Source organism: Chiloscyllium punctatum, chromosome 10 (genome assembly GCF_047496795.1).
Source record: "Chiloscyllium punctatum isolate Juve2018m chromosome 10, sChiPun1.3, whole genome shotgun sequence".
Lineage (NCBI taxonomy): Eukaryota > Metazoa > Chordata > Chondrichthyes > Orectolobiformes > Hemiscylliidae > Chiloscyllium > Chiloscyllium punctatum.
In genome coordinates, this window is record NC_092748.1 from 59,351,185 (window position 1) to 59,378,878 (window position 27,694).

A 27,694-nucleotide genomic window follows, 5' to 3' on the forward strand; every position below is an offset into this window, starting at 1 on the left:
ACCCACGCAGACACGGGGAGAATATGCAAACTCCACACAGACAGTTGCCCAGGGTGGGAATTGAACTCCGGTCTTCTTTAGGAAAATATTTTTTAGGACCTGACCATTATTATATTTTCCAGCACAGTGGCTCAGTGGTTAATACTGCTACTTCACAGCGCCAGGTACCCAGGTTCAATTCCAGCCTCATTTGCTCTGGCTCCTGTTCACTATGATTTTACGTCTGTGTGGAGTTTGCAAATTCTCCATGTGTCTGCCTGGGTTTCCTCCAGGTGCAGCAGTTTTCTCTCTCAGTCCAAAGATGTGCAGGTTAGGTGAATTGGCCAAGCTAAAATTGCCAGTAGTGTTCAGGGATGTGTAGGCTGGTTCATTAGTCAGATAAATGGAGAGTAATAGCGATAGGGGAATGGGTCTGGGAGGGATACTCTTTGGTGGGTCGATATGGACTTGGGCCTAATGGCCTCTTTCCACACTGTCTGGATCTATGATATAAAGCATTACCAGAACAAAGTATCTGTATATGCTTGCATTCATGTTTCCAGGGTTGCTCAACTTGACATGAGGGACAGTCTGGAGACAGGTGTTATGTTTTCCTGGCTAAGGGTCCAGAACAAGGGTCTTAGAATATGCAGTAGCCTATTTTGGACTGAGATGAGGAGAAATTTCTTCTCTCAGAAGGCAATAAACCTGTTGAATTCTTTGCCACAGAAGGCTATGGAGGTGAAATAACTAAATATATTTTAAAAAGAAATAGATTTCTAGAGTCTAAAGATATTGAGAGGGGATATGAGGAGCAGTGGGAGTATGATGTTGAGGTATAGGATCAGCCATGATCATAGTGAAGCTCAGAGTGGGCTCGATGGGCTGAACATCTGCTCTGGCTCCTGTTTTCTGTTTTTATGTAGCAAGCAAAAGTGTGTCTCTTCACCAGCCATGCTTAAATTTGGTGAAAAAATATTCTAATTAAAGTTTTATTTTGCAAGACTGACGACGACTCATTCATGAATATTACCTAGCTGGCAGCTGAATAACTGAATTTTATCTGTATTTATTAATGTTTTTGTCATGATTTATGAGATTTTTTTTGATTAGATTAGATTACTTACAGTGTGGAAACAGGCCCTTCAGCCCAACAAGTCCACACCAACCCGGTTGGCTTTAAAATGATCTCTTTTGAGTGCAGAGAAATGCTATACCAGATTAGTGACTAATATTGCTCTCACAAGAAATTGATTCAATCCTTGCAGGAAAATCAAGTCTCGCGATTGACTCTTCAATGCTGCACTGTCATGAAGACATACCGAGAAACTCACTCCATCATTATTATTCATGTTTTGTGCTCAACTCAAAATAATACATTAAACAATACATTGTACTGTTTCCACAGCTAAGCCAAAATCATCACTTACTTTAACCCTTCTACAGTGGAGAACATTGTCCATGATTCCAAGCTCAATTATTCTTGATAGTAATGCAGCCTCCATAATCTCTAAAGCTTTAGAGCACAACCGATGGCAGTTTGACTGATTGTAACTCCTGATTCTACCCAGATGTCACACCTACTTTCTCTTTTCCCCAGAACCCTTTTCAAATATATGTTCGATTCCCTTTTTAAAATTGTATTTGAACCTCCTCCCACCATTTTTTTGGGCGACATGTTCTAGATAACCATAACCTGCAACATTTGTAAAAACAAGTTCCATTCTCTCCTTTTGATTATTATGCCAATTACTTTGAATCTGCCTGTTCTGTCTATCAGGCTTCTGCCATGGAAAGAGTTTTTCTTTACTTTATCAAACACTTCATAATTTTGAGTAGGCCTATTTAAATCTCCCCTTCATCATTCTCTTTGGAGACCTTTTCCAGTTTTGCTCATCAGTTTGTCCCGAACATTGCTTTCAAGTCCTGTTTTGCTTGCCTGTGGCTTCCATCCTTAATGATCTACACATGTTCCAAACTTCACAAACAAAAACAGAAATTACTAAAAAAACTCAGCAGGTCATTCAGCAGCTGTGGAGAGAAATCAGAGTTAACATTTCAGGTCCAATGACCCTCCTTCAGAATGAATTTCAAATGTATTAACTGTACTTTAATTTTCTTATCAGTTTGTCAGATCTCACCATAAGCTTGCTCTGCTTTGCATCTGCATACTGTTATTAATGTGTTCCCTGCTGCATCTGTCTAAATCTGGCCTTTAGTGCATTTAACCTGCCACCTTTTCTTCATCCACAGTTGAGTGATCAACTGCTTCTGACATTTTGTGAAACCTCGCTTCCCTTCTCTCTTTTTTTATTTTGTTGCAACCTCTTGAAAACAAATGATTGTTAATCTAACTTTTAGGCATTTCTTGAACTTTTCCTTTTGTGACACAACATTTGTTTTCATATGTACTTTTATTTACAATACGCAATGGGAACTTTATGTTTACAGGGTGTTATATGCAGTAAAGAAAAGCCAGGGAACTATAGACCGGTGAGCCTGACCTCAGTGGTGGGCAAGTTGGTGGAGGGAATCCTGAGGGACAGGATGTACGTGTATTTGAAAAGGCAAGGACTGATTAGGGATAGTCAACGTGGCTTTGTGCGTGGGAAATCATGTCTCACAATCTTGATTGAGTTTTTTGAAGAAGTAACAAAGAGGATTGATGAGGGCAGAGCAGTAGATGTGATCTATATGGACTTCAGTAAGGCGTTCAACAAGGTCCCCCATGGGAGACTGATTAGCAAGGTTAGATCTCATGGAATACAGGGAGAACTAGCCATTTGGATACAGAACTGGCTCAAAGGTAGAAGACAGAGGGTGGTGGTGGAAGGTTGTTTTTCAGGCCTGTGACCAGTGGAGTGCCACAAGGATCATTGCTGGGTCCTCTACTTTTTGTCATTTACGTAAATGATTTGGATGCGAGCATAAGAGGTATAGTTAGTGAATTTGCAGATGACACCAAAATTGGAGGTTTAGTGGACAGTGAAGAAGGTTACCTCAGATTACACCAGGATCTTGACCAGATGGGCCAATGGGCTGAGAAGTGGCAGATAGAGTTTAATTCAGATAAATGCGAGATGCTGCATTTTGAGAAAGCAAATCTTAGCAGGAGATATCCACTTAATGGTAAGGTCCTAGGGAGTGTTGCTGAACGAAGAGACCTTGGAGTGCAGGTTCATAGCTCCTTGAAAGTGGAGTCGCAGGTAGACGTAGTGAAGAAGGCGTTTGGTATGCTTTCCTTTATTGGTCAGAGTATGGAGTACAGGAGTTGGGAGGTCATGTTGTGGCTGTACAGGACATTGGTTAGGCTACTGTTGGAATATTGTGTGCAGTTCTGGTCTCCTTCCTACCGGAAAGATATTGTGAAACTTGAAAGGGTTCAGAAAAGACTTACAAGAATGTTGCCAGGGTTGGAGGATTTGAGCTATAGGGAGAGGCTGAACAGGCTAGGGCTGTTTTCCCTGGAGTGTCGGAGACTGAGGGGTGACCTTATAGAGGTTTAAAAAATTATGAGGGGCAAGGATGGGATAAATAGACCAAGTCTATTCCCTGGGGTTGGGGAGTCCAGAACTAGAGGGCATAGGTTTTTGGTGAGGGGCAAAATATATGAAAGAGACCTAAGGGGCAACGTTTTCACGCAGAGGGTGGTACATGTATAGAATGAGCTGCCAGAGGATGTGTTGGAGGGTGGTACAATTGCAACATTTAAGAGGCATTTGGATGGGTATATGAATAGGAAGGGTTTGGAGGGATATGGGCCAGGTACTGGCAGTGGCACTAGATTGGGTTGGGATATCTGGTCGGCATGGACGAGTTGGACTGAAGGGATTGTTTCCATGCTGTGTATCTCTATGAATCTATGAATGTAGATATCTGTACCTGTTGAACAAACACTGGTGTTTTAGGGGCTATCTGTGTACATGACCAAGTTGTCATGCCAGGCATAACAATAATACAAGTCCTGGGGAAGCTTTTTAATAACTCTGCACATTCCTGGAGTCTAACTGGAACCAGTTCAGTCAGAGGGAAGGCTATCAGCCGCATCAAACTTCTGTGTCAGTCGAAGCAACATATAGAGCAGTATGTAATTGAGACAATGGGGATCTTGCCCACCTTCTGAAGAGCCAGCAAGAGCATTGCCTTGCCTCTGATAGAGGATGCCTGTCTTATTAAATATTGCTTGACACCTGATTGGAGAGCAGTGGACCTTTTCTGTAATGAAGGACCTTGGGAGTGCAATCCAGTCTCTTGAAAAACTGCTGGCCAAGGGCCATTAGTAAAGTGGTGTCTGCTATCAGTATGGCATCCATCATCCATTTACCAGATCCCAAATCTCAAGTGAACAATTGCAGGTGGATATTGGGGGTGAACATCAAAGGCAGAGGTTGCGTGGTCCCTGCCCCATTTGGATGCTGGGTCCCTCTATTGGGCCTTTGAACAAGAGACACACCTCACTGGCAGCATGTAAACACATCTTCACTACACACGTGGCAAGCCTGCTGAGTAAATGCCAGTGGGAGCAGGATGAAGCCCTTAAGTTGCACTAACTCCCATTTAAATGCCTCAGTTGGCAGCAGGGTGTGAAGGCCATCCACAGGCCTTCCCTTCATGGAATTAATTTGGACAGAGGTGGAAAAGTAGCTTAATCCCCAACCGCTGCTCTTCGCCTGATTGAATAACTCTCACCACCACATTCACCATGATGACTAGTGTTAAATTCTAGCTGGGAAAAGTTTCTGTCATTTCCCAAATGTTAGTGTACAAAAATGTCCCCTTTCATGAACTGGAAGGGCTGTCTTTTGCTGAATGCGGAACAAGTCTGTCGCATTCAAACAGAGTTATACTCATATTACTCTGAGAACTATCTGCCTGTCTTCTTTATCAAATGCAAAATTACAGTCCCACCATTATTTGATGGCAGTTTAGGAATTGAGAATATACATTGGAGATATGATTTATGATATTGAAAAGTGCAGCAAAGATTAAATTCAGAGCCTGCTTCTCAGATTGTCCAGCTCTGCCTGTCTCTCTCTCTCTCTCTCTCTTATGGGATATATGAAACATTCCTTGTTCCAGTTCTACTCTGTGGTTAGGAGAGAAAATGCAGCAGAACAGATGGAACTGATCGTGACACAAAAGGCTGGTCCACGTACAAGATTCATTTGGCAAGATTGAACCAAATGCTTAATTAGTTGTCTCAAATGTCCATTAAATAAGTCGTTTTCAGTTGTCCAGTGTCCGATTATTTGAACCTTTGCCTCAGGGCTTGTTTCAAAATCATGAATGCTACAATATTTCTCCCTAAGCACTGTTTTGTGTTTCATAGAAATCATTGCAGTACATTCAACTTTTATTCATTATTGTAATGTGTGCTTCAGATAAAGTCTGTGTGTGCTTCCAGTTCATGCCCTTGGGAAAATATATGATGTGTATTTTCTATTTCTTTAGTCTGCAATCTAAACTGTTATTCTACATCAAAAGCAGATGTCGAGAAGTTTTCTTGTAACCATGTGTTTTGTTTAACAGAACATTTTACCTGCATTGTGAAAGTGTTGTACAATTTATTATACACACAAGCTGTTTCAACACTTTCATTTCAATTCAGCGAAGAGGAAAGAGCAGCTTGGAAGAATTCCGGAAAGCTCAAGGTCAGTGTACTCATTTAGGATTCAATTATGTGAAAAGGTGGACTTTTGCCATGGAGTTTGATGTGTTGCTCTGATTTGTAATTACATGCCACTCCTTTCTTAAAGCAGTTTTCCTTTGAAGAAGTGAATTACTTTCACAAATGTATCTCACTTCCTTGAGTTTCAAAGACATTATGGCTTGCATTAACGTGTAACAACTTTACAGTGTATAGCCTACCGCAAAACGTACGTTTTTTTAAAGTTATTTCTCATCATTGACCCTTAGTTGGGTTGATTTATTCCTGCCACATATACCAAGGTACAATGAAAAGTGTTGTCTTTTGTGACTTATAGACAGATTGTATGATACAACTGCATCAGGGTAACAACAGAACAGAGCGCAGGATATAATGTTATAGCTGCCAAGAAGGTGCAGAGAGAGATCAACATTGACATTAATGGAGTCCATTCAAAAGCCTGATAACAGCAGGGAAGAAACTGTTCTAGAGTCATAGAGATGTACAGCTTGGAAACAGACCCTTCAGTCCAACCTGTCCATGCCGACCAGATATCCCAACCCAATCTAGTCCCACCTGCCAGCACCCGGCCCATATCTCTCCAAACCCTTCCTATTCATATACCCATCCAAATGCCTCTTAAATGTTGCAATTGTACCAGCCTCCACCACATCCTCTGGCAGCTCATTCCATACACATAATACCCTCTGCATGAAAACTTTGCCCCTTAGGTCTCTTTTATATCTTTCCCCTCTCACCCTCATACTATACCCTCTAGTTCTGGACTCCCCGACCCCAGGGTAAAGACTTTGTCTATTTATCATATCCATGCCCCACATAATTTTGTAAACCTCTATAAAGTCACCCCTCAGGCTCCGACGCTCCAGGGAAAACAGTCCCAGCCTGTTCAGCCTCTCCCTATAGCTGAAATCTTCCAACCCTGGCAACATTCTTGTAAATCTTTTCTGAACTCTTTCAAGTTTCACAATATCTTTCCGGTAGGAAGGAGACTAGAATTGCACATAATATTCCAACAGTGGTCCAACTAATGTCCTGTACAGCCGCAACATGACCTCCCAACTCCTGTACTCAATGCTCTGACCAATAAAAGAGAGCATACCAAACTACGTCTACCTGCGACTCCACTTTCAAGGAGCTCTGAACCTGTACTCCAAGGTCTCTTTGTTCAGCAATACTCCCTAGGACCTTACCATTAAGTGGATATCTCCTGCTAAGATTTGCTTTTCCAAAATGCAGCACCTTGCATTTATCTGAATTAAACTCCATCTGCCACTTCTCAGCACATTGACCCATCTGGTCAAGATCCTGTTGTAATCTGAGGTAACCCTCTTTGCTGTCCACTACACCTCCAATTTTGGTGTCATCTGAAAACTTACTAACTGTACCTCTTATGCTCGCATCCAAGTCATTTATGTAAATGACAAAAAGTAGAGGACCCAGCAATGATCTTTGTGGCACTCCACTGGTCATGGGCCTCCAGTCTGAAGAACAACCCTCCACCACCACCCTCTATCTTCTACCTTTGAGCCAGTTCTGTATCCACATGGCTAGTTCTCCCTGAATTCCATGAGATCTAACCTTGCTAATCAGTCTCCAATGGGGAACCTTATCGAACGCCTTACTGAAGTTCATATAGACCACATCTACTCCTTTACCCTCATCGATCTTCTTTGTTCAAAAAAACTCAATCAAGATTGTGAGACATGATTTCCCACGCACAAAGCCATGTTGACTATCCCTAATCAGTCCTTGCCTTTCCAAATACATGTACATTCTGTCCTTCAGGATTCCCTCCAACAACTTGCCCACCACTGAGGTCAGGCTCACCGGCCTATAGTTCCCTGGCTTGTCCTTACAGTCCTTCTTAAACAGTGGTACCACATTTGCCAACCTCCAGTCCTCCGGCACCTCATCTGTGACTATTGATGATACAAATATCTCAACAAGAGGCTCAGCAATCACTTCTCTAGCTTCCCACAGAGTTCTTGAATCTGTCTGCCTGATGGAAGAGGGTGTAATGGAATATAACTGGGGTGGGAAGATATTGGTTGATTTTCCAATGCAGCAGGAAGTATAGATGAAGTCAGTGGATGGGAGGCAGGTTTGCATGATGGACTCAGCTACATTCACAACTGTCTGTAGTTTCTTTTTGTCTTGGGAAGAGCAGTTGCCACACCATGCAGTAATGCATCGGGATAGGATGCTTTCTATGGTGCATCTATAAAAATTTGTAAGAGTCTTTATGGGCATGCCAACTTTTCTTAGCCTCCTGAGGATTAGAGGCGTTGCTGTGCTTTCTTGACGATAGTGTCAACATGGACCAGGACAGATTCTTGGTGATACTTATTGTGAAGACTTTGAAGCTCTTAAACATCTCCGCTCCGTTGATGCAGACAGGGGCTTGCCCTCCACTCCACTTTTGAAATCAGTGACTAGGTCCTTTGTTTTGCTGATGTTGATAGAGAGATTGTTATCTTTATACCATGCCATTAAGCACTCCTTTCTATACCCCGTCTTGTCGTTGTTTGAGATCCAACCTCCAACGGTGATGATGTCAGCAAGCTTGTAGATGGAGGTGGTGCAAATTTGGCCACATAGTCATGTGTGTATAGAAATTATAGTTGGGGGCTGAGCATGCAGCCTTGCAGGGCACCAGTGTTGACGATTATAGCAGAGAAGGTATTTTCATCTGGCCTTACTGACTGTGGTTTGTTGGTCAGGAAGTTTAGAATCCAGTTACTGAGGAGGTAACCAGAAACTTAGATCCCAGAGTTTGGAGATGGGTTTGTTTAGAATTATGGTGCTGAAGGCGGAGCTCTAATCAATAAGTAGGAGCCTGACATAGATATGCTTATTTCAGAGATGAGTGTAGGGCCAGAAAGATGGCATCTGCCACGGGCCTGTTGCACCTGGTAGGCAAATTGCAAAGGATCAAGGCAATCTGGAAAACTGGAGTTGATGTGAGCCATGACCAACCTGTCAAAACACTTCATAATTATGAAGTGCTGAGTCACCTGGCAGTAGTCAATGAGGCACGCTGCATGATCTTTCTTTGGCATTGGGATCATGGTGCTTCTTGAAGCAAGTGCTGACTTTAGATTGTCGTAAGGAGATGTTTACTATATCTGTGAATACTCCCACTAGCTGGTCTGCATAGGATCTCAGTGCACTGCCGGGAACTCCATACAAGCTGGTCGCTTTTTGTGGGTTCAGCCTTAAAAAGGTGGATCTAATGTCTGTGGTAGTGACTGAGGATACACGTGCATCCAAGGCTAATGGGACAGGTGATATTGTTTCACTGCCCTGCTGTTGAAATTACACAGCTTGGTGAACAGCCCACATATCTAAGTAAAATTAATCCAAGAAATAGTGGGAATGGGTAGCAGGTCAGTCATGTGGGGAGAATGTGCTGATAGCTCAGGATAGACTTGTTAATTGAAATGAGAATGTATTACATGTCCAGACTACTTAATATAATTATAATAAGTGTAGGAATGAATCGAGAATAGGTAAAATCCAGGAAATCTAGGATTTCCGTTGCAACGTTTCACTTAATACTCTGGAACTTTTTTAAGAGTCTGTAAAGAGATCAACATGCTATTAAATAGACAAGAGTGACTATGATCTCAGTAGATAGTAATACTAGACAAGTAAGATCCAAGAGTGAAATCTGGCTTATTTTATTCATTTTTTAATTCATATGTGTTATTTTCTGGGTTTGTAGATTGTGAAGGAGCAAAAATGGCCTTTAGTAGAGTGATATGTGCTTCTTGTCAGTTGTGGGAATTTAAAGAGAGTTTATGGGTTACTGCGGATTATATCTGCCATAAATGCTGTCGGTTGCGAATCTTATCAGATCGATTGGAGAGACAGTTAGAAACAATGAGGAATTTGCAACAGCAACAGTTTGTGATGGATGGCGGTTATGGGAAGGGGGAAAGATCTCAAATACAGTCACATAGATGGGTTAATTCCAGGAAAGGTAAGAGAGTTCGGTAGCTAGGGCAGGAGTCTTCTCTGGCTATTTCAAACAGGTATGCTGTTTTGGGAAATGTAGGGGGTGATGGATACTCAGGGGAATGTAGCACAAACAGTCAAGTCTCTGGTATTGAGATTGGCTGTAATGCATCAAGGGGTACGTTGGGTTCCAAGAGATCAATTGTGTTAGGGGATTCTCTAGTCCGAGGTACAGATAGATGTTTCTGTGGCCAGCAGTGAAAAAACAGGATGGTGTGTTGCTTCCCTGGTGCCAGGATCAAGGATGTCTCAGAGAGGGTGCAGAATGTTCTCAAGGGGGAGAGGGGCCAGCAAGAGGTCATTGTCCATAATGGAACCAACAACATTGGAAGGGAAAAGGTTGAGATTCTGAAGGGAGATTACAGACCGTTAGGAGGAATTTAAAAAGGAGGCTCTCAAGAATAGTAATGTCTGGATTATGCTCGGTGCTATGAGCTAGTGAGGGCAGGAATAGGAAGATAGAGCAGATGAATGCATGGTTGAGGAGCTGGTGTATGGGAGAAGGATTCACATTTTTGGATCATTGGAATCTCTTTTGAAGTAACCTGTGCAAGAAGGACAGATTGCACCTAAATTGGAAGGGGACTAATATACTGGGTGGGAAATTTGCTAGAGCAGATCGGGAGGATTTAAACTGACAAGGTGGGGAGGGGTGGGACCCAGGAAGATAGTGAGGAAAGAGGTCAATCTGAGACTGGTACAGTTGAGAACAGAAGTGAGTCAAACAGTCAGGGCAGGCAGGTTCAAGGTAGAACTATAAATTAAACTGCATTTATTTCAATTCAAGGGGCTTAACAGGGAAGGCGGATAAACCTAGGGCATGGTTAGGAACATGGGACTGGGATATCATAGCAATTACAGAAACATGGCTCAGGGATGGGCAGGACTGGCAGCTTAATGTTCCAGGAGACAAATGCTACAGGAAGGATAGAAAGGGAGGCAAGAGAGGAGGGGGAGTAGTGTTTTTTTATAAGGGATAGCATTACAGCTGTGCTGAGGATGGATATTCCTGGAAATACATCCAGGGATGTTATTTGGGTGGAACTGAGAAATAAGAAAGGGATGATAACCTTATTGGGATTGTAGTATAGACCCCCCCAATAGTCCGAGGGAAATTAGAAACAAACTTGTGAGGAAATCTCAGCTATCTATAAGAATAATAGGGTGGTTATGATAGGGGATTTTAACTTTCCAAACATTGACTGAGACTACCATAGTGTTAAGGGTTTAGATGGAAAGGAATTTGTTAAGTATGTACAAGAAAATTTTCTGATTCAGTATGTGAATGTTCCTACAAGAGAAGATGCAAAACTTGACCTACTTTTGGGATATAAGGCAGGGCAGGTGACTGAGGTGTCAGTGGGGCAGCACTTTGAGGCCAGCGACCATAATTCTATTAGATTTAAAATAGTGATGGAAAAGAATAGACCAGATCTTTGGCCAATTTTGACCTTTGGGCAAGAACTTTCGAAAGCTGATTGGAGGCAGATGTTCGCAAGTAAAGGGACGGCTGGAAAATGGGAAGCCTTCAGAAATGAGATAACAAGAATTCAGAGAAAGTATATTCCTGTTCGGGTGAAAGGAAAGGCTGATATGTTTAGGGAATGCTGGATGACTAAAGAAATTGAGGGTTTGGTTAAGAAAAAGAAGGAAGCATATGTAAGGAATGGACAGGATAGATTCAGTAAATCCTTAGAGTATAAAGGCAGGAGGAGTATACTTAAGAGGTAAATCAGGAGGGCAAAAAGGGGACATGAAGCAGCTTTGGCAAATAGAATTAAGTAGAATCCAAGAGTTTTTACAAATACATTAAGGACAAAAGGGTAACTAGGGAGAGATTAGGGCCCCTCAAAGATCAGCAAGGCGGCTTTTGTGTGGAGCTGCAGAAAATGGGGGAGATACTAAATGAGTATTTTGCATCAGTATTTACTGTGGAAAAGGATATGGAAGGTATAGACTGTAGGGAAATAGATGGTGACATCTTGCAACATGTCCAGATTACAGAAGAGGAAGTGCTGGATGTCTTGAAACACACAAAGGTGGATAAATCCCCAGGACCTGATCAGGTGTACCCTCGAACTCTGTGGGAAGCTAGAGAAGTGATTGCTGGGCCTCTTGCTGAGATATTTGTATCATCGATAGTCACAGGTGAGGTGCTGGAAGACTGGAGATTGGCTAACGTGGTGCCACTGTTTAAGAAGGGTGGTAAGGACAAGCCAGGGAACTATAGACCAGTGAGCCTGACGTCAGTGGTGGGCAAGTTGTTGGAGGGAATCCTGAGTGACAGGATGTACATGTATTTGGAAAGAAGTGGTGGTGGAGGCTGGTACAATTGCAACATTTAAAAGGCATTTGCATGGCTATATGAATAAGAAGGGTTTGGAGGGATATGGGCCGGGTGCTGGCAGGTGGGACTAGATTGGGTTGGGATATCTGTTCGGCCTGGACAGGTTGAACTGAAGGGTCTGTTTCCAAGCTGTACATCTCTATGACCCTGTATTTTCATGGAATGTGGAATGTGGCTGGCCAGCATTTATTGCCCATCACTAGTTGCCCTTGAGAAGGTGGTGATCAGCTGCCTTCTCAAACCACTGCAGTCCACCTGTTGTCGGTTGTCCCACAGTGCCGTTAGGGAGAGAATGCTAGGATTTTGACCTAGTGACAGTGAAGCAATGGCGATATATTTCCAAGTCAGGATGATGAGTGGCTTGAAGAGGAACTTGAAGATGGTGGTATTCCCATGTACCTGCTGCCCTTGTCCTTCTCGATGGAAATGTTCATGGGTTTGGAAGGTTATAGATGAGAAGTTTTATTTTTGCAATTTTGTTACTGTGCTGCTAAGTCACTGAACATAATTCACAAGTAAAGCCAATATGGCCTTTACTAAAATATCCTGAGTTTATGACACACAGAATATGGACAAAAAGAAGCTGTATGTGTAACAGTTTGATAAGAGCCTAACCAATAGAAAAAGGAGAGATTCAGTACTTTTTTTTTCCCCAGCAATATCTGCTACGGACACTCGGCCCCTGTGAAGTATCATTTCCATTTTCACTCTTACATTTCTTACTCACTACTGATCTGTAAATGTTTCTTTTTGGTGACTTTTTGTACATTCTTCAGACAGGATTTTTTTTTTTCTGTATCTCTCCCTGAGACAATAAAAACAGACTAGCTGACTGACTTTTCTTGCTGAACTCCAGTGAGAAAACTCAGGCCTTTGCCAGTTACATTGGATACTATAAGGTGTCTAAACAGCACACTGGCTGGTGTGAATCCTCCCTTCTGAACTGGACCTGCTTGTGGCCTCTGGACACACTTTAGGTATTAAAAGTTCAAGTTAGTAAATACTTCAGGAATTATCTCACGAGATAGTTTATCTAATCATTTAACTTAAATCATGAAAATTCTATTTTGACTTGCTGCCTTAAAAACTAGCTTCTAACCTTCAGAAGAATACCTTCACAGAACTGAACCCCATTTCTCTCTAGAACTCATGTTCCCACCTGATGATAATATTAACCATAATCACACTTCCCACAGAAGAAAAGCAGAAGATATCTTTAAAGAGCTTTTTTATTTTCTGTTAAGATTTCCTCATTCCTATTTTTTGCTAACTTTAATAATATGTTCACAATAAACACAAGGATTTTCCTAACAATCACTTTTTACAAACTCAAACTTTGCTCATGCCATTCAGTTTTTTTTTATATTTGTTTTGACAAGGGTATGCTCTAATATTGTTTCTTGTTGCCCTGTGAATGATTTTCGAATTAGATAGTTGTAGTATTAAACTCCAAAGAAACTGTTTCATATTTTGTGTAATTAGTCAAGGAAAATCAAGAATTATCATTCATACAAATAAGTGTCTACAGAATTGTTGTGTAGATAGATTTTGATATGTTGTAGAGCAACACCAGGCTCAGTATTTCTTTTTCTGTTGTCTTTGTGAAATTAATTGTATTTTCTAGAAAAATAACTGTCTGACCTTTGGATCATTTTGTCCTCCTTTAACAACGTTGCACCAATACTGACTGTTTCTGGCGCCAACATAGTTTCATCATATTTTGTTGATCTTGTTGGTAAATTGCTGAAGCATTTTCAGTTTATTTGCATTGATAAAGTCCATCTGCTGTAACAAACTTTGACATTTTTTTGGCTGTATCAGTCAATGGAGCATGTTTAAATCCTTTAACATGTCAATTGTGTACCCACCCAAGCCTTACTACTACTCTTCAATGCAATTCTCCAATTGTGCAATCAGATATTTATCTGCCTTTGGTACAGTCTTGCCTTGTGATTGTCAGTATTCTAATATTGTGATCCATCTGGATTCAGGACCATCACAGCAGGCGAGCCCAAGCTATTGTTCAATATTGTCAATTTTTATCATGACCTTGATCTCTTCTCTCATTTGAGCTATTTTATTTGGGTTTGAGCCTGTAACAATGTTGGTTTATGATTTATCTATCCCTTACATTAATATTGTCTGTAGCCAAAGGCATTTTTCCAGATCTATTTACAATAATAGTCTGCAATAGCTTTTGTCATAGAGTCTACACCAACCCTCTGAAGAGCATCCTACCCCTACTCACTCCCACACCTTCAACTGCAACCCCACATTTACCATGGCCAAACCATATCTTTAGACTGAGAGAGGAACCTGGACCACTTGGTGGAAACCCATGTAAATACAGGGAGAATGTGCAAATTCCACACAGATATTCAGCCATGGCCAGAATTGAAGCCAGGTTCCTGACCTTATGAGTTGAGTGTGTGTTGCTGGAAAAGCACAGCCGGTCAGGCAGCTATGCCTGTTGGCACCCGCACAGGCCCAGCTATGCCTGTCTCTTTGTCCGCTACGTCGAACAGTCCATCTTATGGAGTTACACCAGCACCACTCCCCACCTCTTCCTCCGCTACATTGATGACTGCATCGGCGGCACCTCGTGCTCCCGCGAGGAGGTTGAACAGTTCATCAACTTCACCAAAACATTCCACCCAACCTTAAATTCACCTGGACCATCTTTGATACCTTGCTCCTCTCCATCTCCATCCAAGAGGACAGATTCAACACTGACATATTTTACAAACCCACCAATTCCCACAGCTACCTGGATTACACCACCTCCCACCCTACCTCCAGCAAAAATGCCATCCCTTGTTCCCAATTCCTCCGCCTCCGCCGCATCTGCTCCCAGGAGGACCAGTTCTACCACAGAACACACCAGATTGTCGCCTCCTTTAAAGACTGAAATTTCCCCTCCCATGTGGTTGAAGGTGCCCTCCAACGCATCTCATCCACGTCCTGCAGCTCCGTCCTTGAACCCCACCCCTCCAGCCGCGCAACCAGGACAGAACACCCCCCGTCCACGTCCTCACCGTCCACCCCACCAACCTTCACATAAATCGCATCATCCACCGACATTTCTGCCATCTCCAAATGGACCCCACCACCAGGGATATATTTCCCTCCCCACCCCTATCCACTTTCCGCAAAGACCATTCCATCTGTGACGATCTGGTCAGGACCACACCCCCTAACGAGCACCCTCCCCCCCCCCCCCCCCCCCCCCACCAAACCTTGGCACGTTCCCCTGTCACCGCAGGAATTGCAAAACCTGCGCCCACACCACCTCCCTCACTTCCAGCCAAGGCCCCAAAGGAGTTTCACCTTACTTCTACACAGGTCATTTATTGTATCCGTTGCTCCCGATGCAGTCTCCTCTACATTGAGGATACTGGACGCCTTCTTGCAGAGCGCTTTAGGGAACATCTCCGGGGACCCGCACCAATCAATCCCACCACCCCGTGGTTGAACATTTCCACTCCCCCTCGCACTCTGCCGAGGCTGCCTCCATCGCCACTCCCTCACCAACAGACGCCTGGAGGAAGAACGCCTTATCTTCCACCTCGGGACCCTTCAATCCCAGGGCATCAGTGTGGACTTCACCAGTTTCCTCATTTCCCCTCCCTCCACCTTACCCCAGTTCCAACCTTCCAGCTCAGCACCACCCTCCTGACTTGTCCCACCTGTCGATCTTCCTTCCCACCTATCCGCTCTCCACCCTCATCTCCGATCAATCACCTTTACCCCCACCTCCATCCACCTATTGCACTCTCAGCTACCTTCTCCCCAGCCCCACCCTCTCCCTTTTATCTCTCCACCCCTGCAGCTCCTGGCCTCATTCCTGATGAAGGACTCTGGCTTGAAACATTGATTTTCCTGCTCCTCAGATGCTGCCTGACCTGTCGTGCTTTTCCAGCAACGCATTCTCAACTCTGATCTCCAGCATCTGCAGATCTCACTGTCTCCCCTCCCTATGAAGTAGCAGCACTAACCACTTTGCCACCTCTTTTGCCCGAACTTCAGGAGTTTCCTGGGATATAATTTAATACGGCAAAAAAAATTAAAAGTGATCAACAGTGAAAACTAGTGCAGATAATTAGATGAATAAATATTCTAACTAACCTTTTAAGCACTTTTATATCATCTAATGTAATAACTGGAAGATCAACTTTTGAATTTTCAATTTCAAATTCACCCTCCGAATTCTAAGTTTTTGATTTTATTTCACATTTGTTTCACTGTTGTAAATATCCTTTTGTTTTGGCTGTCCATACTGTCATGGTATCACTTTAACAAATTAACGTGACACACGTCTGCTGATTTCATTTTTCATCCTGTCTGAAATACTCACTAGTTAATTCATATCACTTCGATTCTTTTAGATTAGATAAAGTCCAGTGAACTCTGCTTTTACTGGTTCCTAAGGTACAGCTGACAGTAATATCACCTTGTCTTCACCAACATTCTAAGCTTTGGTATTTTTATCTGCGCTAGTTTTCATGGTTTGTAAACACTTTTCATGTGCTCTTTGGCCAGTAAACTCATTTTGGTTAGATTTTCTCAGAATCTTGAAAAAAGTAAGTGTAATCTGAGTTTTGTTCTATAAAGTCTCAATAAACAAAATTCTATGTTTGCTATCAAAACTTATTCAGTAAAGATGTAATAATTGGTTAACATTTATAGTCAGTAATATAGAAGTACAAGTGCTTATCCCTCTTTTTAAAAAAGTACCACAACACAGATGTAAAGGCACATAATGCACATTTATAATCTGTTTGCTGTAAGCAGTCTTCCCTCCAACTCAATGGGCTCTGAGCTAGCTTACCTCCAATCATCTAGGTAAAACAAGAACCTCTGAAATGCAGTCAGTGTTCAAAATGGCCTCAACAGGATCTACAGCAAAGCAAGCAGTTGTCAACAATCCTTGTTTTTTAAAAAAATCTCTGGAGGGAAAGAATATATTTTGGCCAAGATTTATTCTTGAAGTAAAAAGAATAAAGTGCAGGATGTTCAAAAGTCTGTTGCCCTGATGTTCTAACCGGTTTGATCAGACTTCAGTAAGGCATTCAACAAAGTTCCCCATGGGAGACTGGTTAACAAGGTTAGATCTCATGGAATACAGGGAGAACTAGCCAGCGTGATACAGAACTGGCTCAAAGGTAGAAGGCAGAGGGTGGTGTTGGAGGGTTGTTTTCAGGTTGGAGGCCTGTGCCCAGTGGAGTGCCACAAGGATTGGTGCTGGGTCCACTACTTTTTGTCATTTAAATAAATGATTTGGATGTGAGCATAAGAGGTACAGTTAGTAAGTTTGCAGATGACGCCAAAGTTGGACGTGTAGTGAACAGTGAAGAGGGTTACCTCAGATTACAACAGGATCTTGACCAGATGGGCCACTGGGCTGAGAAGTGGTAGATAGAGTTTAATTTAGAAATATGCAAGGTGCTGTATTTTGGGAAAACAAATCTTAGCGGGACTTATACACTTAATGGTAAGGTGCTAGGGAGTGTTGCTGAACAAAGAGACCTTGGAGTGCAGGTTCATAGCTCCTTGAAAGTGGAGTCGCAGGTAGATAGGATAGTGAAGAAGGTGTTTGTTATGCTTTCTTTTATTGGTCAGAGTATTGAGTACAGGAGTTGGGAGGTAATGTTGTGGCTGTACAGGACGTTGGTTGGGCCACTGTTAGAATATTGCGTGCAATTCTGTTCTCCTTCCTTTTGGAAAGATGTTGTTAAACTTGAAAGGGTTCAGAAAAGAGTTACAAGGATGTTGCCAGGGTTGGAGGATTTGAGCCATGGGGAGAGGCTGAACAGTCTTGGGCTATTTTCCTTGGAGTGTCGGAGGCTGGGGGGTGACCTTATAGAGGTTGACAAAATTATGAGGGGCATGGATAGGGTAAGTAGACAAAGTCTTTTCCCTGAGGTGGGGGAGTCCAGAACTAGAGGGCATAGGTTTAGGTGAGAGGGGAGATACATAAAAGAGACCTAAGGGGCAACCTTTTCGCTTAGAGGATGGTACATGTATGAAATGAGCTGCCAGAGGAAGTGGTGGAGGCTGATACAATTGCAACATTTAAAAGGCATTTGGATGGGTATATGAATGGGAGGGGTTTGGAGAGATATGGGCCGGATGCTGGCAGGCGGGACTAGATCGGGATGGGATATCTGGTCAGCATGGACGGGTTGGACCGAATCGGTTTCCGTGCTGTACCTCTCTATGACTCTAAGTCAGTAATCCATGAATGGCTTATTCTGAAGTTTTGCAGACACAGCTTGCTCAGAATACACAATCTTGTAATGTTCTTTCAGTTATTTTTACAAAAGGAATAAATGTGTTTCACCCATACTGATAAAATAAGTTTAATTTTCAGAAATGGGAGAGATCAATTGGGTAGCTTATAAATAACAAGCTTCCCTCCAACACAGCTTGTTGTTGACAAGCTTGCCTCCAGCTCAACTGGTTCTTAGCTAACTTTCCTCTAATAATTTAGATAAAATGAGAGCCTCTCAAGCCCAGTCCCTGTTCAAAGAAGCCTCAGCATCTTCGACAGCAAAGCAAGCAGTTTTTTGTCACCAGTCTTGGAAGCCTTGTTAAAATAAATCTCCAATATCCACGATGAACTTTCAATTACCTCTTTTAAAAGACCATGTATATCCACAAAACATGAAACATCCACAATCCTTCAAAGCATCAGTCTTCCAAGCAAAATTAAATATAAAGCAACTTCATAATATACCAAACTATTCATTATTTCATTATATTTTTGCCATAATATTTCTCAAAGCCACAGCTTCTGGAAATCTGATTTAAGGATCCATTATTTTTCAAAGTTATTGGTTCTGACTCATGCTTTTAGTAAAGTTCAATTAATACCCTGTGGAGTGTTTCTTCGAAGATAGTATCAGCATTTCACATGCAAGTTAATTCATGACTGGAGCTTCCCTAGTGCCAAACATGTATGATATGTCTGGCAAACTTTAATCACTTATTTATGTAATCCTTGACAATAAAAATGCTTTCGTATTTTAGCCTGGACTTTCATAATACATAAGTGACCTGCCATTGGGTTTTTGCGAACTACTGTGTAAGGTTTTGTTATGATACTCAGATAGTAAAGGAAAGGGTAATGTCACCATATTATACCAGACCAGAAGGCTGCTCTCTCATTTGAGAGAGACGACTGGTGACCTGCGGGTCACCACACCTCAGGCAAAAGAAGAGGTTGAGAGGGAGAGTCCTTCCTGGTAACCTCGGCCTGTGCGGGAATTAAACCTATGCTGTTGGCATCACACTGCATTACAACGTCCTGTTAAAGGGTTATGTCTGGAACGTCACGTCAACTCTATTGCTGTTCAGATACAGCCTGACTTGCTGTGCCTTTTCCAGAGCCACATTTTATTGACTGTGACTCTCCAGCATCTGCAGTTCTCATTATCTCCTAGCCAACTCGGCTAACCAACCTTGACTCAGATGACGCCACCTCAGGGAAAGATCTCTTCATGAACAACAAGAGAGATTTAAACCTTATTCCCAGTATTATTAACACAGGAAGTCAACCCCAATTAAGCATCATTCCTATCTTCACTCTCTAATCTCTTACTCAACTGATGCTGTCACAAGCCTTTTCATTTCTGTAGGTCCACCAGATGTCATTTTCTCTATCTCCCTGAGGCACACAGATACAGGCTAACCCACTGACGTATTTCATTGAACTCTAAGGAAGAAATTCAGGTCATCTTTGCAGTTACTTTGACTATTTCACGGCTGCAAAACAACAATGATTGGTGTGAATCTTCTGAACTGAGCCTAATTGTATACCTTGGCCCTTTTTCTTGGTTGACAAAGCTCAGATTAGTCAACCTTACAACGACTATCTCTACTTTAAATCCAGCTTCTCAAATAATTACGAAAAATTGTAATTTTCATCAGAGAATCATTTTTCGGCATTGAAAAGATATTAAAGAGTAACAAGATATAATGAGCTAAATTGTATGTTGCAATTCGGTTGATTATGTAAAAAAGAGAGGTTAGAATTCTAAAGTTATGTCGTAGAAGCCTAAGATAGAAATAAATAAGCTGAACCGAGATGGAAATTTACAATGGTATGCATCTTCAAAAGCTCTTTTGGAAATCATGATAATGCTTACATACAAAGTATGGATTTTAGAGAAAGTGGTTATTCACTGGTAAAGAAGATACTATGCATAACAGCAAATATTGTGCATCTATCTGTTTTCTACAATTGCATGTAAATTCTGACTGGAAATAAGATGAGGGAAGTATCAGCAAGCGAACAGTCACTGTAGAAAGTGGAGAAGGAAGGAAATTAGATGAATGGAAACGCTTCGGAGATGATGGAAGACATGAAGAGTAGGATAAAAAGTGAGGACTAAAAGACCTATTATTTGGCAAGGCAGAGATCAAAAGTTTAGAAAATTAGGCAGACATGATCAAGGTCCTTGTTAACCATAAATCCAGAAATCCGTTGAGAGAAAATTTATCAGAAACTGGAAGACAACATGATATCATCAGAGCGGACATTAGTAAAGGCGTAAGTTTAAAAGAAAGCTTTTCAGCCTTTACAGAAAGGAAATGTTTTAAAGTAAGCATACTCTAAATTATATATGAAAATATATAAACTTATAATAGATATCCATTGAAACTCAATCTTCAGAGGTGAAGAACAAGTCAGATTTGAGCCATAATTGGTGAGGGATTTTGTGGAAATAGGAACAGTATTCAAATGAAGCTGTTTGGGTTGCCAAAAGAACAGGAAGCAATCGGAATATTGTCTGTGCAAGAGAAGAAAAGCTTAGAAAAAATACCTGAATAGGATTCTAACAAGGGTGTTTCAAACATTTTGTAAAAGAAGCAGAAATGGGAACCATGCAGGTCCTTACTAGTTTAAAAAAACTGTTTAGTTCACACACTTTCATACCCACGTTCCATAAAGGAATAAAGAAAAAATATCAGCTGGTGCAGTGGTATACTGTAGATGAATGACGTTATAAAGATAGAAGTTGAGTTTTGGTGAGGGATGCCTTATGGAATGTGGTTTCAATAGCAGTATTTGTTACTGATCTCTAATTGTCCTTGAACTGCGAGGCCATTTTGTAGTGCAGTTCAAATTGAACCACAGGCTGTGCATCTGGAGTCACATATAGGCAAGACCAGTAACAATGACAGATTTCTTTCCAAAAGGAAATTACTGTTATCATAATCTCAATTCAGGGTCAGCTAGAATGCTACGGTTGAAAACAGTATGATACACCCTATGATAGTAACCCGGGAGTGGGATGAAAACGATGGCCATGGAACAGAGTTTGTGTCATAGACTGAAGAAAATGGCATGTGTTGCTTCAAAAGTTAATTGTAGGACATTTCTGCTGATTCAGTGCTAGATGTCAGAATAAGAGTGTGACAAATTTGGTGGAAGTAATGGGTTGAAAGCAGTGATGAAAGAAAAGCGTGTATCATCAGCTCACTTAGAATCTAGCATGTTTGAGCATTGTGTCTTCGAGAGGCAGCATGATGCAAGAAGGGACCAAAGGATAAAAGGTAAAGCTGCCATAGTCACAGAGGACCATAGGACTGCGCTGACTTTGGAGAAAGACAATTGGCGAGCTAATCTAAGAGTCACCATGCCTCAGGGAAGGGGTGAGATTAAGGTAGTGGCACCTTAATATCAAGGACTATATCCTGTGGTTTTTAGAGGTGATAATATGAGAGTTGGAAAAGAAGCCATACAAGAAATTCACCTGACTACAAATGAATAGATAAGAATGCAACCAGATAGAAGGCTGTACTGGACTCAAATCATTAAGTCTGTTTCTTTCTACTGGACCTCCTGCGTTTCTCCATCATTTTGTTTTACAGCATGATTTCCAGCATGCACAGTATTTTGCTTTTATATAGTAATCTAGAGCCTTGGATCAATAATCTGGCAACAATCCTAGAGGCATAAATGCAAATGTTACTGAATTTAAATTCAGTTAATTAAATAAATCTCAGATTAACAAAGTACTACTTGTTTCATGATCATGAAGCTACGAGATTCTGGTAAAAACAACTGTTTCACTAACGACTTTAAGGAAAGAAACCTGACCTCACAGCCTGGGCTGTGAGACTCCATGGTTCTTGTGTCCCTTGAAAATAGTCTATCTAGCCACTTGGATGTACCAAAACCTGGACCACCAGTTCGTAAAGGTGGCTCATCATTGTCTTCATGGGTATTTAAAGATGAAAAACCAATGCTGATCTTGTCAGAATTATCTAAATCCCATGAATATATGACTAAAGAAGCATCCTTAAATTGATGTAATTGATATTATAGATTCTAAGCATGAACAGTTTGCTTTCTTACTCTAAGTATTATGACTGTTTGTTGAAGAGTCCCATAACCAATAGACAGTTAGCAAAATGCAAACAATCAGTTAATGCACCTTCCCCAATGATTGTTGAGACACTCATTGTCTGAACTAATCAGTTTCCTAATGTTCACAACTTCATATTAAAGTTACTGAAATTTGTAATTTTCGTTAACATTATTAACAACATATTCATATCTCAGCTTTCTCTATACCAACAGCAATTCTTTTAAAGTAACTTATTCTTATTATATTTGCCTGATATATTTTCCCAGAGTAATGGGATTGAATATTTTTATACGTTGTCCTGTACTAACTATTTTCATCTCTTTTTAAATTTTAGCAGACTATGTGTAATTCAGATAAATCTTGGGAAGTATTACTAAGCTACATCATCTGTGAGTTGTCAAAAGGGAGGCTTTACAATGCAAGTAACACAGGTCAAGTATCAATGGTAGGTCCAAATATAAGTATATCAGCTAACTAAAATGACATCATAAGTTTTGATGAAAACCCTTTATTCCTATTCCTTCCAAAATAAATCATTTTCTTTTAATGAGATAGCAAGTTAAGATTTATCTCTAAATCTGTAAAGCCTAAATTCTAGACTAGTCTATTAAAGTTGTTTATAGCACAAAGGAGCATTCAAACCTTGGAAGCAGTGTAGACAAGAGCTACAAGATTGATCTATAAAGTCATAATTTCAATTTGAGGAAGAGTTAGGTAGCTCCTATTACACTGTTTTGGAGTGAGGAGAATGAAAAAGAACATTAACACACTTTTTAAATAGGATAAAAATGGTTAATCTCATCCATAGACTTAAACTAGCTGTGCAGTAGAAGAGGCAGAGATACCAAGTCAAGTTTAGGACAGATGTCAAAGGCCATCTTCATACAAAGAAAGATAAAAGCCTGGAACAGTCTTCTAACAAGTATTGAAGAGACTGCTAAGTGTTGTGATAGAGGATTTTATGAAGGATGTATTTCTATGAGAAGACGAACAAAATTAATCATATGGTGATTCAAATCCTGTACTTTACTTTGTCACGTCTTCCTGGTATCCATTTCAGATATCAATCATGTATTCTGTGTAGAAAAAGGAAAAGTTTGGATCATTTGTTGTTCATAGTTGTGAAGCCATGACTTCTTGCTGCCTTATTTAAAATTTACTTTTTCCCACTAAGTGATTTATGAATCGAGAATGAGAGTAAATGATTCTAAATTAATTTGCACAAAAAGCAAATGCGACATAAAAACTTCTCCACACCCCTTAGGATCTTTTATGTTTCAATTAATTTGTCTTAATCTTTTGTACACTAGCAGTTACGAACCTAGCCTATCCAACCTTTCTCATAGGACAACTCACCCATTCCACATAATAGTCTAGTAACCTTTCTCTGAGCTGCTTTCATGTGGAATGCACTGAATGGAAATGTGGATGGAGACAGGTTCAATTGAGGCAGTCAAGCAGGCATTACATAATTATTTCAATAGAAACATGATGTGGAGGGTTACAGAGGTAAGACTGGAGAATGAAAAGCTGGTGCAGATACAATGGGCTGAATAATTTCCTGCACTGTAACAATTCTGTGTTGTACCATTATAGTATCCCCTCTAATGTGTTGCTTTAGATATTGGAATTATACAAAGTTATCAAATGACTCTTTAAAGCCTTTACCTCTGAAATCTTTCTCCCTGGTTTCAATTATTTCTTCATTGCATTCCACCCAAAATATGATGCATGATTGCGTAATGGAAAATTAGGTATATAATTGCTCTGAGCTTCTCTCAGCATTATTAATGGCTGCACCTTACAATATATTTTGGCACCCGATAAGACGTGAATAAAAAATACATTACCCATAAACATAGCCACAATAATTTTTCTCTTTTTCTCCCTCCCACCAACCACCTCCTTAAATGAACACATCTTGGATACACCTGTGCACAATCTGCACACAGTCACACAATGGATGTTTGAACAGGCTTCAGTTACAGTATCCTGTTGCGTAGTTTGACCTCCTTGGATAAATGATCAAGTTTGCATTAATCCATCTGTGTCATCACTTCTTATTTTCTACTTTGTCCCTCTTGAAATCACAAAACCTGGACAAACTAATAGAGTGAAACTGGGGACATGTGAAACAAAAAATTCATTGGACTATCTCTGCTTTTGGCAGAAACAAAATGGAGTGAATATGTTTTCGCTTAACATGTTTAAAATCTAAGACAATGAACAGGCCCATGATACATAATAATGCTGTATTGCATATTGCTCCATTATATATTTTATTATATTTATATACTTAGACATATATTACAAATGTTACCTATATCATGAGTATCGAATCTATGCATTAATTTTCCTCTTCCTCGTTGTGAATCTGTTTAATCTCCTTTATAAAAGCTTTTAAAAATTATTTTCTACAACAACAGAATCATTAAATAATGAATAGTATTTCTTTTGAGTTCTCGTTTTTCTCCTATATTCTGTGAATAAAAATGATCCTCATAGCATATTTAGAAGTTTAATTGTTATATTAGCATCTGTTGTATTTAATTAGCTCTCTTAATATATAAAGACATCCCGGTGTGTTTCACTGGAGCACCATCAAACAAACTTTTGGTCAGAATTGAAAAAATGTCAGGCTTTTGTGATAAAATCTGGAAGTCACAGAGAGATAATTGGGGTAAAGATAATAGACATATTTCAGTATATGGATTAGAATTTTAAAATGAAACATTTTTGAATAGTGAGCCAAAATAAGACAGTAGATGTACTGGTAATGGATAAACAACTGGGTTACAATAGGCACAGCTAAAATTTCAATGGGTTCAAGTTTACGTAACGTGGATAATAGGAAACCGTCCAGGAAAACATTAGAGTAGGCTAGCCTAGATATATTCTGGATGAGGGCTTCAGCAGCAGATAAACTGAGGCAGGAGTGGAGACAATATGGATGATATTTGAATAATTTTGTTGGATTAATTGTTTAGAAAACATTGTTTACTCCCATAGTTTATATTAAAAGTTATTTACAGTATATTGGAGTCTGAGGATAGCCAGTATTTATTTGTATTTTAGTTTCTTTTGAGGGGTAAATGTTTGTTTGCTCTTCGATTTGGTAAGATACCCATTCTGTGAAAGAAGATACCACTAATCCAGTCTCAACAGTCTCTAGCAGCTGCATCCTGCTGTAACAGTAGCAAATGGCTCAGCGGTAAAACAAATAATAGCCTGCTGCTATTCTCGCATGACTCAAAAAATAAATATCGTCACTAAACCCTAAAAGTAAACGAAACTAATGTGTGAGAAGGGAATCTGTTGAAAACTTTTTGAGTATATTTATTTTATTGGTAACAGTTGACAGTTTTAATATGATTGTCCATAGTAAAAGTTGGAAACTAAACGAACAGTAGGACTTTTAAAATATCAAATAATGTGGACCTTACCAAATTATAATTTAATACTTTGTTTTATATTTTGTATATGATGACTACTATAAATCATGTATAATTGAAATGTAAAGCTAATGTTAATTTTTAAAATATCTCTCGAACAAGTGTAAAATCTTTGCAAATTTTTGAAACTCTTCTGTTGCAGTGATAGACTCCACATTAAAGTCCCACTGACCCTGGAGGTGTATTATTGCATGTAGAAACAGGTTAATTAAAAACCAGAAACAAAAACAGAAATTGTTAGAAAAACTCAGCAGATCTGGCAGCATCTGGGGAGAGAAGTTTGTGTTAATAGCTTGGGTTCAGTGACCTTTCTTCAGACCTTCAGTCCCACTGTTAGAAGGGTCACTGGACCCAAAACATTAACTCTGATTTCTTACCTAGATGCTACCTGACCTGCTGAGATTTTCCAGCAATTTCTGTTTTTGTTTTTGATTTCTAGAATCTGCCGTTCTTTTGGTTTTTTTCTGATTAAAAATCATTTTACTTTAAGAATTCTACTGTTTATTTAAAAATGACAGAGAAATTTCTTGCTATCCTGCTTTCTTTCGACTTATAAGAATTTGTTTTTTTTTTAATAATCAGCTTGGTACCAATGTCTGGTCTCCTCAGTCTATTGAATACAGTATCCAGCAGTTCTGTCTGCCTTTCCTCAGGACTACAAGCCTTCTTCAACACCACCTGTTTGGTGATGATCTTCCCAGTTGTCAGGTATCTTGAACAAAATTCTAATCTGGACGTGACGTGGTGTACTATTTTAATAGCCTTAACTTTAAAATTAAACATGTGTAAAGTGTTGATACAATACGCATGATACAATCTGGCAATATGATTATTTAATAATTCATTGTTTGTTTGCAATTTAACTTATTTTCTACTAATCTTTATTATTTCCATTAAGAAATAAATGAAATAAAAGTTGAGTTATATGCTTCCTGAGGGTTCTATTACTAAAGATGCATTATCAATTAATCAAGCTGCAAAGACTGGAAAGTTGGTGATTCATTTCCCATTCTATGCTATATAAGCTAGGCCTAGGATATTCTTGATGGGCACAAACAACATAAACCCACAAATGTGTCTATTCCCGTGCATGTTCAGGTGATGTCAAACATCTCCTGTGGGTTTCACGACAGTAGACCAAAAGTAAAGTGTGTGAAGAGACAACATAAACATTAAGGAATCAGCACTACATTTTCACTATGTATTTCCTTAAATTTTAAAATAGTACTTTTAATTAAATTGACTATCATTTATACACATAGCATCTTAAAGAACCTTGTTATGATCCCCGATGAGAATGTCACATTCATGTTAAAATCTGGTGAAGAGCTAGTAACCTTTATGTAGAATCATACAGTACAGAAGAGGCCCTTGGATCCATCGAGGCTGCATCTTCAAAAACTATTCTAAGTCTGCACGAGTCCTGTTTTCCAGCACTTAAGTGTTGTAGCACTTAAAATGCTCATTGAAGTTTTGTTTAAAGGTTGTGAGGCTTCCCACCTCAACTGCCCTCCCAGGCAGTGCATTTCAGATTCCCACCACCCTCTGGGAGAATATATTTTCCTCAAATCCCCTCTAAGCCTCCTGCTTCTCACCTTAAAATTGTGCCCCTTTGTTATTGATTTTTCAAATTGTGGGAAGAGCTGCTTTCTATCTACTCTGTGTATCTCATAATCTTATAAACCTCTATCAGATCCCTCCTCAGCCTTCTCTGCTCTAAAGAAAACAGCCTGAGCTTTTCCAACTTTTCCTTATAGCTAAATTGCTTCACTCCAGGCAACATTCTTGTGAATCTCCTCTGCACCTCCTACAGTGTAATCACATCCTTTGTGCAGTGATCAGAACTGCACACACT

At 40.3% G+C, this 27,694-nt stretch overlaps 1 protein-coding gene across 4 annotated transcripts in view; it reads left to right on the forward strand.

Moving 5' to 3' along the window:
• The window catches only part of ubr3 (ubiquitin protein ligase E3 component n-recognin 3), a 356,926-nt gene that overhangs the window by 305,375 nt on the left and 23,857 nt on the right, over positions 1-27,694 (forward strand). For 3 of the 4 annotated variants that reach the window (XR_011961687.1, XM_072579281.1, XM_072579283.1), the window contains exons 34-36: positions 5,509-5,630; positions 22,722-22,832; positions 26,422-26,547. Coding sequence is in view for 3 of the 4 variants with exons in the window: in XM_072579281.1 (XP_072435382.1) it covers positions 5,509-5,630; positions 22,722-22,832; positions 26,422-26,547 (359 nt within the window). In the remaining variant the exon portion in view is untranslated. The remainder of the gene's footprint in view (positions 1-5,508; positions 5,631-22,721; positions 22,833-26,421; positions 26,548-27,694) is intronic. The other variant, XM_072579282.1, reaches the window with a different exon arrangement.